The sequence below is a fragment of the Salvelinus alpinus genome, chromosome 2 (assembly GCF_045679555.1).
Source record: "Salvelinus alpinus chromosome 2, SLU_Salpinus.1, whole genome shotgun sequence".
NCBI lineage: Eukaryota > Metazoa > Chordata > Actinopteri > Salmoniformes > Salmonidae > Salvelinus > Salvelinus alpinus.
Genome location: NC_092087.1, coordinates 76,878,793 through 76,891,212, shown reverse-complemented (window position 1 = coordinate 76,891,212; position 12,420 = coordinate 76,878,793). Strand labels below are relative to the sequence as shown.

General features: G+C 43.8%; 1 protein-coding gene across 2 annotated transcripts in view; it reads right to left on the bottom strand.

Moving 5' to 3' along the window:
• Nucleotides 1–926, bottom strand: part of LOC139567787 (uncharacterized) — an 8,798-nt gene extending 7,872 nt beyond the window's left edge. Inside the window, exons 1-2 of one of the 2 annotated variants that reach the window (XM_071389288.1) lie at nucleotides 746–926; nucleotides 439–535 (exon numbers count right to left, since the gene is read on the bottom strand). In XM_071389288.1, coding sequence (XP_071245389.1) covers nucleotides 439–535; nucleotides 746–752 — 104 coding nt within the window. In that variant the 5' untranslated portion in view covers nucleotides 753–926. The remainder of the gene's footprint in view (nucleotides 1–438; nucleotides 536–745) is intronic. The other variant, XM_071389286.1, reaches the window with a different exon arrangement.
• Nucleotides 927–12,420: the final 11,494 nt, after the last annotated feature.

Genomic DNA, 12,420 nt, shown 5'->3' with positions numbered 1-12,420 from the left:
TATATCGGAGATGTGCCTTCTGTCATAGAGATAGATAGAGGACTCATCATGGATATAACCTGTTTTAGAATGGACCTTGCCATTGAGGGCCTCCACCATTTTAAAGTAGTCAACTGAGTGGGGATTCCTATGAGTTAGGAACAATCAATCAATGATGAAGACTTTTAAATAGAGAGAGCCTCAATGGCGCTGCCAATGCTCTCTAACAGACGCTATAATGGCATAGATACAAAGATGAGTGCTTGATCTAACTATGGCCTGTTTACACGATTACCTGCCCTCTCATTGGCTAGAATGGTCCCACCTGATCTCGCCTCCTCCGGCCTGCCTTCCATATTTGAGGACATATCCAATATCTTGTCAATATAATATACAATCTTTGCTAAGATTCATATGTAGTACAAAGCATTATGGGTATTGTAGTACATCACGCCTTACCTTCTGCGGTTGTGACAGGATATGCTGCAGAACAGGCCAGTGATGGTGAGAACACACAAGGCTAGAGACATTAGGATGATGTTGAACACCTTGAACTCTGGAAGAAGAAGGAAAGGAAAAAGTGACTATGGTGAACATATTCTAAGAAGAGGGGACTAAGACTAAGGTCCACCTTCATTTCAAGTCAAACACTGAAACTTATTCAAGACACAAAGTCCCACTCAACCAACAACACTCCCAGTTCAACTTACAAATGAAGAGGCTAGATTCAACAGAAACCAAAAAGCAGCCCTGTAGTTGACCTTACCCACCATGTACTGCTGCGTTCATATCCTGGTCGACCGTGGTGAGAGCCGCGGTCCTGTTCATATCAAACGCCATCACCGTCACACTACTGTGGTTGTGGGTCCCAATCCCACTCATGTTGTTGCCATTGGCATCCACCACATGGACTGATCCCAGGCTTCAAGCTCCACTCGCTGATTTAAAAGCCCTCAACACCATGTGACTCCCCCTAACCATTCTTGGCTCTGTTCTGTTGTCGTGGAAACTTGGCGCCCCTCTTTTGGCGCCCCCCAGCCTTTGTTCTGCACCCTTTTTAGTTCTTGTACCCCTCTTCCCCCCTCCCATCTCTCCATACACCCCTCGTTTACATATTATTAGTATTCTCTCCATCTCTGAGGGACAGTGAGAGAGAGGGAGAGGGAGTATTCTCTCCATCTCCAAGGGACAGTGAGAGAGAGGGAGAGGGGGATAGTGGTGGAGGGTGGATAGGTAGCAGTCTGAATACTCGTGGCAGGTTCTGAGTGGTGCCCCACTACATTAATAGGGAGCTACAGTACTTTAGGCCTCTTGGGTTGAACACCACCAACTCTCCCCTCAACACCGCCACCCACTTCAGTACAGACAAGATATGTTGTGTTCTGACACTATAATTGATTTCACAGCTAGTTGAGCTTCAGCTAACCAACCCAATAATAGCAATATGCTGCAATATGGCCTCTATAAGAAAAAAGTCCATCATGTTCAATACATCACATATCAGCTTCTGAGCCCTTGTCAAAAGTAGTGCACTTTATAGGGAATAGGGTCCCATTTAGGGAGCACACACTGTATTGTATTGGAACACATTGCGTAATAGCCTGACCATCTCCAGTAGCGTTCCAGTGTGAAATGAAGCATGAAGAGTTGGTAGAGGAATACAATGCTCTCTTTGTCTCGGTCTGCTCTCTGTGCATAGCCCCATATTGTGAAACCATGGCTACAACCTGGATATAGAGGTCATTATTAGGATTCTCGGTATTCATTAAAAAAACGAGTCTTTCAACCATGCCATCGCCCATCGATCTATGACCATTTTATTTGGGGTTCGTCACTTTCCAGTAGATGTGTGTCTATAGTTCATAGGTCATCATTGGGCCCTTGTGGATGTATCAAATCTACATAAGGCCTACTGTCCAATGTCCATATCTGTGAATAGGAAAACATCTCAATCTCCCCTGATACTTCTAGAATAATCCCATCATAGTTGTTGATATCGTATATTTTCCATGCTCATCTTCAGTACTGTTTTAGACATTCTTGACAATATCACAGTCCCCGGCCGCTCAATGCGGTGCCAGACATGTATTAATAGATTGTCCCAGTAGAAGTAAACATCTTTCCACTTTTGTCTTGTTCTCCTGAGGCTGTCTTCATGGTCATATCATCCCACCAACAAGTTTATTGTGATGAATCTGGCTACGATCCTAGTTAAAGCCATGGAGGGATGGAAGCAATAGTGGAAAAAGTACTAAATTGTCATACTTGAGTAAAAGGAAACATACTGTACCTTAATATAAAATGATTCAAGTAAAAGTCACCCAGTAAAATACACTTGAGTAAAAGTCGAGAAGTATTTGGTTTTAAATATACTCAGGTGAATGGAATTGCTAAAATGTACTTAAGTACCAAAAGTAAAAGTATAAACCATTTCAAATTCCTTATATTAAGCAAACCAGATGGCACAATTTATTTTGGATTTTTTTTATTGACGGATAGCCAGGGGCACACTCCAACACTCACACATAATTTACAAATAAAGCATTTAAGTGAGTCCGCCAGATAAGAGACAGTAGGGATGACCAGGGACGTTCTCTTGACAAGTGTGTGAATTGGATCATTTTCCTGGGTGTCAGGGAAAATGTATGGAGTAAAAATTATATTATTTTCTTTAGGAATGTAGTGAAGTAAAAGTAAAAGCTGGCAAAAATATAAATAGTACAGTAAAGTACAGATACCCCAAAAACGACTTAAGTAGTACTTTAAAGTAGTTTTACTTAAGGACTTTACACCACTGGATGGAAGGAAGGAGAGAGAGGGAGTTATACAGACAGAAATAGCAGGGAGAAGAGAGGAGAAGGGTAGCGACACATAGAGAGAGAGAAAGAAGAAGAGAGAGAGAAAGAAAGAACCCACGACTTGGGGGTGTAGAGGGACAGTTCTCTAGACATAGGGGGGTCTGTTCACCTCATGGGAAATCAGTGCCTTGCTCCTCTCTCCGCAATGAGCCAATAGAACGTGGGAGAAATAGTTTCCTTCTGAACTCTCACTGCTGCTTATTTGACTGTCCTGACCGAGACCAGTTGGACAGCAACCAAACTGGCTACTGTAAACCATAGCCCACTAGATAAGTGCTGAGTGTGATTGGTGAATTTGCCTGAAACACAAACAGAATAATGACACGGTAAATATTCAATAACGGAAATTAAATAATGTGGATGTCAAAACAATAATAATAATTTCCTACATCCTCCTTGACTGTGATATCTTATTGTAGGACCTTTTGGAATTTGAAAGAGGGATAGATTTGACTTTATAGTCCACTAGAGGTGAGTATTGACATGGGTTTCTGTCCTGAAACTACTGAAGTTGTTAGACGTTGTACCCTAAATGCTGGTCCAGGATTAGATGTTTCTTTTCCACCTTATAGTTATGGATAGGGTTGAGGAACAGGTCATCTTATCCTAGATCTGCTGTTAGGGGAAAGTTCTTCCTCAAGCCAGTTGTAAAGCACATTATGTCTACATGGAGGACATGCTGCTGAGTTGAGTGACAGTTATAACCTGTATGTGTTGCAGTAATAACACGACACACTATACTGTATATGTTATAGTAATAACGACCCACTACACTGTCTGTGTTACAGTAATAACACAACCCACTATACTGTCTATGTTACAGTAATAACATGACACACTATACTGTCTGTTACAGTAATAACACAACCCACTATACTGTCTATGTTACAGTAATAACATGACACACTATACTGTCTGTTACAGTAATAACACAACCCACTATACTGTATATGTTACAGTAATAACAGAACCCACTATACTGTCTGTGTTACAGTAATAACACAACACTATACTGTCTGTGTTACAGTAATAACACAACACTATACTGTCTGTTACAGTAATAACACGACACACTATACTGTCTGTTACAGTAATAACACGACCCACTATACTGTCTATGTTACAGTAATAACACGACCCACTATACTGGCTGTTACAGTAATAACACAACCCACTATACTGTATATGTTACAGTAATAACACGACACACTATACATTTACATTTACATTTAAGTCATTTAGCAGACGCTCTTATCCAGAGCGACTTACAAATTGGTGCATTCACCTTATGATATCCAGTGGAACAACCACTTTACAATAGTGCATCTAACTCTTTTAAGGGGGGGGGGGGGGTTAGAAGGATTACTTTATCCTATCCTAGGTATTCCTTAAAGAGGTGGGGTTTCAGGTGTCTCCGGAAGGTGGTGATTGACTCCGCTGACCTGGCGTCGTGAGGCAGTTTGTTCCACCATTGGGGTGCCAGAGCAGCGAACAGTTTTGACTGGGCTGAGCGGGAACTGTACTTCCTCAGAGGTAGGGAGGCGAGCAGGCCAGAGGTGGATGAACGCAGTGCCCTTGTTTGGGTGTAGGGCCTGATCAGAGCCTGAAGGTACGGAGGTGCCGTTCCCCTCACAGCTCCGTAGGCAAGCACCATGGTCTTGTAGCGGATGCGAGCTTCAACTGGAAGCCAGTGGAGAGAGCGGAGGAGCGGGGTGACGTGAGAGAACTTGGGAAAGTTGAACACCAGACGGGCTGCGGCGTTCTGGATGAGTTGTAGGGGTTTAATGGCACAGGCAGGGAGCCCAGCCAACAGCGAGTTGCAGTAATCCAGACGGGAGATGACAAGTGCCTGGATTAGGACCTGCGCCGCTTCCTGCGTGAGGCAGGGTCGTACTCTGCGAATGTTGTAGAGCATGAACTATACTGTATATGTAACAGCTATTAAGGGTATATTATAAGCAAAAACAGCAATATGGAGACAGATTGACTGATAAGGAAATCAAGCATGACACTGGCCTCTTAAATGTGTTTATTTACCTACTTCCACCGTTTGATATTTTATTCTAGCGTCGCCTATACTGGAGCCTGGCTGTTCTGATCTGAGGGTGTGTGTGTGGCACTGGATGGAACGGTTTATTTGAGCAGCAGTTGGTATTCATAAACTATGCTCCTTACAAGAACCACCGTGGGAAGGAGAGTCTATACTAACTCCATTCACAATTGGGTTCAAATATTAACATCTTTTAATGTGCTAATATGTCTTACAAGCACGCACGCCACTTAATGCACCATCGCTCAGTCATATGGCCGTGAGCTGCCATTTTGTGACCTGGTCTACACCAAGCTTTCCCCTCACACCATAGTGAAGTGGCTACATGTGGTTGCTCTTAATGCCGTTTATTTGGGCAAGTGGTGCAGGAATTATATTTTATGAGGAGGGAAAGTGTCTGGGGTAATTATTTGTGTAAACCTTATTCCTCTTGATGTACTTTGTAGAGTAAATAAGCAGAGTTTCTGTCAGAGAGAGTGCCAGATAGTTTCAGCATTGCCATGGTAGACTGTAGTGTTTAATGTCGTCATTAATGAATTAATTCCCCTCCCTTACCCCTCACCCGTCTGCCTCACTCATCCTCACTCTCCCCATTGCGCACACCCTTCCTCCTACCCCCTCCGCACCCCATGCCCTCGCCCCTCCTCCCCCTCTCACCCTGCTGTCTATGTTTATGGAAAAGCTGGTAGGGAATTAGTGTTCTGACGCGGTACATTTGTTCTGATGCGGTTCAATGGAAAGGGCCGGCTATTGATTTATTGCACGTGCCAGTTATAATACCCATGATACTTCTTAAGTATCCTGAGTACTCACTACTCTTTTTCGTGTCGGTACAGAACTGATAAATGTTGTTTATCCAGTCATCTGTTGGTTCTAGAATCCCTCTTCATTCTGGTATACATCATCACACAATTTATGCAGCATCTGCCTACTTTGGATGAATAGGTGCTAATATATTCTACTATATGTACATGATATATTATGATGTGGCACGCTGACTGTTTGGGGAGCCTTAGTGGACCTACAGTAGAACATTTTAAAGATCTAATCTTCTAAACATATTGTACTGTTCTGCATGTTGCCGACACATTTCCTTTTATTTCTATGACCATTTACAAATAGAAGCCAGTGAGACCAGCTGTACATGACCAGTTAAACCCGACCCAAGACACTAATTTCACCCAGAACAGAACGGGAGCCACAAAGGACCACTGAAACCCCAGGCAGTCAGGACACATTTTATGTGTATGATTTAATGATTCCTGCTGTCATCGCAGTTCCATCCTATTGAATCCATACATACACATGGCACATGGTCATATGTCTTGTATAACAGGTCCCAGTGTAACACACACACACACACACACACACACACACACACACACACACACACACACACACACACACACACACACACACACACACACACGTCCCAGTGTGACTGTATCATATATCAGAGAGGGATTGTACATGGTGCATGACCCATAAACTCTGTTAATACACTGCCTCCACGATCCTGTCTGACCTATACATACCGTTCAGATGCCAACAAGAGCTTTGTAGCCATGCACCGAAATACATATCCAGCTAAGCTTTAACGTTATATTAAACATAATTACTCTTTATGAAAATCCCTGTTTTCATAAACAATATAGCCCTCTGTAATCCCATAATATAGAAACACATCATTTAACGGATTCCTAGAATATCTGTTGCAATCCATGGCTTCACTATATCCCTGACCTCATCCTCCACACAGCTAAAGCAGACGGTGATGGACAAGATCCTCGTGACCCCACAGAGAGGTTGTAACTTGTGCCAGATGTGTAGGAGAAATCAGTGGGAGCAAAGATCGTACATGAATCAGAAAGATATGCTTCTTATTTAGCGGTGAATCGTTCTACCAAACAATTATCAAGTTTGCGTGTGTGTCGGCTTTCCAATAACAATTATTGCTTTTCTGCCAAAGCTATTCTGTCTGGAGAGAAGCATACATTTTGACCAATACTTGTCCTATAGATAACGCTTTAGGAAACCCAACAAAGATTAAATGATTCTATCAATCTCTACCCATCTATCAATCTCTACCTATCTATCAATCTCTACCTATCTATCAATCTCTACCTATCTATCAATCTCTACCTATCTATCAATCTCTACCCATCTATCAATCTCTACCCATCTATCAATCTCTACCCATCTATCAATCTCTACCCATCTATCAATCTCTACCCATCTATCAATCTCTACCCATCTATCAATCTCTACCCATCTGTCAATCTCTACTCATCTGTCAATCTCTACCCATCTATCAATCTCTACCCATCTATCAATCTCTACCCATCTATCAATCTCTACCCATCTATCAATCTCTACTCATCTATCAATCTCTACCCATCTATCAATCTCTACCCATCTATCAATCTCTACCCATCTATCAATCTCTACCCATCTATCAATCTCTACCCATCTATCAATCTCTACCTATCTATCAATCTCTACCTATCTATCAATCTCTACCTATCTATCCCACCAGAAAGCTAAATACTAAAATGCCATAACTTGTCTGTCTGTCTGTCTGTCTGTCTGCCTGTCTGTCTGCCATAACTCAATACAACCACGGGGATATGGATCATAGATCATCCAAGCACCCCCAATGCTCTTTCCTTCCCGGCCCAGCTCAGTGCACTGTTGGCTGTGTACCAAGCCCTCCTTGACCCCCTGAGGATAGCCAGGCCTGCTATTCTGGCTGGTGGTAGCAAATACAGTTTGGCTGGAAGTGGACCGTGGAGACACGGTGGGAACTAAAAGAAGAAAACACTTGTTGCTGTGTTTTGGACTGTTCCTAGTGTGACTAGGTCCTTTTTCTGTTAGGGCTTGTTGCTTGTTGCTTGTTGCTAGGCTTGTTGCTTGTTGCTAGGCTTGCTTGGGATTGAGATGGATGCAAGCTGGCTATCTGGCAGAGGACTGTAGGGATCTTGATTCATGACAATAAATACATTTCTATAATTCCTGAATCAACTTATTTAGATATGCTTTAATGTATCTAGCCTAAGTCAACAGTCTTGGCATCTGTTGTGATGCAAAGTTGTCCTCTTAGTGGACATTGTAATGACAGCAAACACTTCATAGCCTATGTGCCATGACACAGCCCAAATGTTATCCAAGTGTGTGTGTGTGTAGTTTGGCCCTCGTCACAGGGTGTGTGTGTCAGCGGTTTGCCCCTCGTCACAGTGTGTGTGTGTGTGTGTGAGCGGTTTGCCCCCCGTCGCAGTGTGTGTGTGCGAGCGGTTTGCCCCTCGTCACAGTGTGTGTGTGCGAGCGGTTTGCCCCTCGTCACAGTGTGTGTGTGAGCGGTTTGCCCCTCGTCACAGTGTGTGTGTGTGTTTGTGTGTGTGTGAGTGAGCGGTTTGCCCCTCGTCACAGTGTGTGTGTGTGTGAGCGGTTTGCCCCTCGTCACAGTGTGTGTGTGTGTGAGCTGTTTGCCCCTCGTCACAGTGTGTGTGTGCGAGCGGTTTGCCCCTCGTCACAGTGTGTGTGTGAGTGGTTTGCCCCTCGTCACAGTGTGTGTGTGTGTTTGTGTGTGTGTGAGTGAGCGGTTTGCCCCTCGTCACAGTGTGTGTGTGTGTGAGCTGTTTGCCCCTCGTCACAGTGTGTGTGTGTGTGAGCTGTTTGCCCCTCGTCACAGTGTGTGTGTGATCAGTTTTCCCCTCGTCACAGTGTGTGTGTGAGCGGTTTGCCCCTCGTTACAGTGTGTGTGTGTGTGTGAGCGGTTTGCCCCTCGTCACAGTGTGTGTGTGTGTGTGAGCTGTTTGCCCCTCGTCACAGTGTGTGTGTGTGTGTGATCAGTTTTCCCCTCGTCACAGTGTGTGTGTGAGCGGTTTGCCCCTCGTTACAGTGTGTGTGTGTGTGTGAGCTGTTTGCCCCTCGTCACAGTGTGTGTGTGAGCGGTTTGCCCCTCGTCACAGTGTGTGTGTGAGTGGTTTGCCCCTCGTTACAGTGTGTGTGTGTGTGTGTGTGTGTGAGCGGTTTGCCCCTCGTTACAGTGTGTGTGTGTGTGTGTGTGTGTGTGTGTGTGTGTGTGTGTGTGTGTGTGTGTGTGTGTGTGTGTGTGTGAGCGGTTTGCCCCTCGTCACAGTGTGTGTGTGTGTGTGTGAGCGGTTTTCCCCTCGTCACAGTGTGCTACTTAACAATAATTGGGTCACATTTCAAATGAGCCAAAGCAGAAAAGGCTTCCCTCAATACCACAAGAGAACATAGACCACCCAGTACTCTCTAAGGGGGTTGTCACAAAGGAACAATCACTTTATAGTCTAGTGGGAAAATGTGGTCATTTTATGTGGTCAGTTCAACTATGTGGTTGAACTGAAAATGTGGTCAGTTCAACTACACCCTTAAAACAACCTTACTACATAAAGATGTATTGTAAGTTGCTCTGGTAAAAGTGTCTGCTAAATGACTAAAATCTAAATATAATTCAAACTGAATTTAAGGCAATATAATATATCTCAACAAAATGTTCATTTGTTGCTCATGGAGACTGTTCATTCTCACACAGCTCTCTCTCTCCGCCTCCTGTTGTCAAGGTGAACATTTCAGGACAAACTCAGGCAAGTCAGTTTCTCTCCCTGTGATGTCACTCCTCCGAGGTGATCCTCCCTGTGATGTCACTCCTCCGAGGTGATCCCCTCTTCCAGACAAGAGAGTGTGTGTGTGTAAGAGACAGGTTGCGTCCCAAATGGCTACATATTCCCTACATAGTGCACTACTTTTGACCAGAGACATACAGTATGGACCCTGGTCAAAAGTAGTGGGTTTTGGGATACAGCCAGAGAGTGTAGAGCTGGCATGTGGGAGCCTTGACAGCCCAGACAAATACCCTGATCTATGTCCGTGTGTGCGGTCATCAGACAGAGCACCACAGTCTGTGCTTTGTACCAAACACACACTCTGTCATGAAGATGAACTCTCCCACACACACACTACCACCCCCTAGTCAACCCTGTTACTTGAACAAAACCCATCAGATGTGCATTAATACTCATATCTCTGACAGGCTCATGAGGGAGGCTTGCTAATACACAGTCCCTACAAGATCCAATAATGATTATGATTTGGAAAACTCTACAGCAGGGGTGTTCAACTCTTACCCTACGAGGTCCGGAGCCTGCTACTTTTCTGTTCTGATAATGACTGGCATCCACCTGGTGTCCCAGGTCTGAATCAGTCCCTGATCAGACGGGAAGAATGAGACAACTCAGAGGAACTGGCTTCCAGGTCCAGAGTTGAGTTTGAGGGTGCTAGAGGATAACTTTTTCATTTAATGAAACTTGTTTTTACTTCCATGCTATTACAATGAATTGACAGTATGATAAAATAATTAGACACATTGGGACCTAAAACCTTATGGTTTCAAATAAAGACCACCTTTAAATCCAACGTCCTTTCACTCATGCCTCCCATTCCTTTAACACTTGTACAGATTTGGGGTCTTCATTTGATCATCTGTGTCTTCTGTGAAGATCATCCCATCCTCGTCATCCCAATGGAGAGGCCTAGGAAGATCTAAGGATCATCGCATCCTCGTCATCCCAATGGAGAGGCCTAGGAAGAACTAAGGATCATCCCATCCTCGTCATCCCAATGGAGAGGCCTAGGAAGAACTAAGGATCATCCCATCCTCGTCATCCCAATGGAGAGGCCTAGGAAGAACTAAGGATCATCCCATCCTCGTCATCCCAATGGAGAGGCCTAGGAAGAACTAAGGATCATCCCATCCTCGTCATCCCAATGGAGAGGCCTAGGAAGAACTAAGGATCATCCCATCCTCGTCATCCCAATGGAGAGGCCTAGGAAGAACTAAGGATCATCCCATCCTCGTCATCCCAATGGAGAGGCCTAGGAAGAACTAAGGATCATCCTCGTCATCCCAATGGAGAGGCCTAGGAAGAACTAAGGACCATCCTCGTCATCCCAATGGAGAGGGCTAGGAAGAACTAAGGCGAGAGAACTAAAGTAGCTCATCTTTCTTGGCAGTGGAGAGGAGACTTTCTGGAGGGAAGAGCCTTTGGATGCAGTTGTAGAGACTCCCTAGACTGGAATACTTACATTTTAGTATTTTATTCAACATCTGACATACTTCTTGGCTGTGTCTGGATGCTGGAGTCCAGGGAGACCATGTATTTTATACAGAACCTTCATAGGTGTGTCTGGATGCTGGAGTCCAGGGAGACCATGTATTTTATATAGAACCTCCATAGGTGTGTCTGGATCAGGATTATGGGTTGGTGTCCATCCTACCTGTCCTGTACAAACACCCAATGGGAGTTTCTCACAGTCTAACCCCACAGGTCCAACTAGGTGATGATCCCTTAATAATCCACGTTGGTCAGAGTACACAACACCATGCCTACTGAAAACTTGCACGTTCAGTTTTCATCCAGGTGTAATTAGCAGGTCTAAATAGACTTCTTCTGTCCATGTTGTACTATACAAGGGTTAGTGCTTAATTACTGGTTATGGTATCATGCAAGTATTTTATGCAACGTCTGACAGAAGTGCAGTACAATAAAGCTGCCACTAAATGCTGATCTTAGGTCAGTTTTTATACCTAATGAGAGATAGGGTTAATATGCCCCTATCTCCTCTTCCCCTCTTCTCCTCCTCCTCATTCCATTTGTGTGTTCTCAGCATTGTACTGTAGTGTAAAACTCATCCATCACATTACAGTGGCATCTCTAGTTTCATCTACACACCTTGGATAGGAACACACTGTGCATCCAAATGGCACCCTATTCCCTGCAAAGTGTATTACTTTTGACAAAAGTAGTGCACTACATAGGGGGAGGGCTAGTCAAAAGTATCGCTGTACAGATGCTGTATCCTAATTCGATCCTCCTGTTGTTGCAGGAATCATCCTGCACAGCAGGAAATGCAAACTTGCAGTGTATTCAAGGATGGTAATTTCCCCTTTAAAATTTCAGACTTGAATTTCCCTTATGAAAAATGTATCAACACCTACAGAAATGTCCATTAATTATAATCCACCCAATAATTCACTTTTCCTGTTGCGCAGGATTCTTTTCCTGATGTAGCAAACGGGCTCACATTAAGATCCTACATCTGTATCTAGGGAATATGGTGGCATTAGAGACCATAGTCTGTCTTGATCATCTAACTCCAATGAATGTTATATGAATCTCTGTATGTGATAAGAGGGGTGCTATCTGCCGTACCACAAGAGTAGAGTCAACTCACAGTCGATTAACTAAGCTTGAACATGACAGCGGTGCAATAAAGACATATTAATCGGGTTGCTAAGGAGTACAAAAATCTAAGGAAAAATAAATAGAAGCTTTGCACTTGTTGATAAGATAGAATAATTGAATAAACAAACTTAACAAGGGTGGCTTTTAATCCTTAGACTACTAGTAATTTCTATATGTGAATGTACCATTAGGGAGGGTGAGTAGAGTGATGGTTCACCATAGAGGAGTGTGTAGCTTTCAGCCATATACAGATCTTTATCCTTGA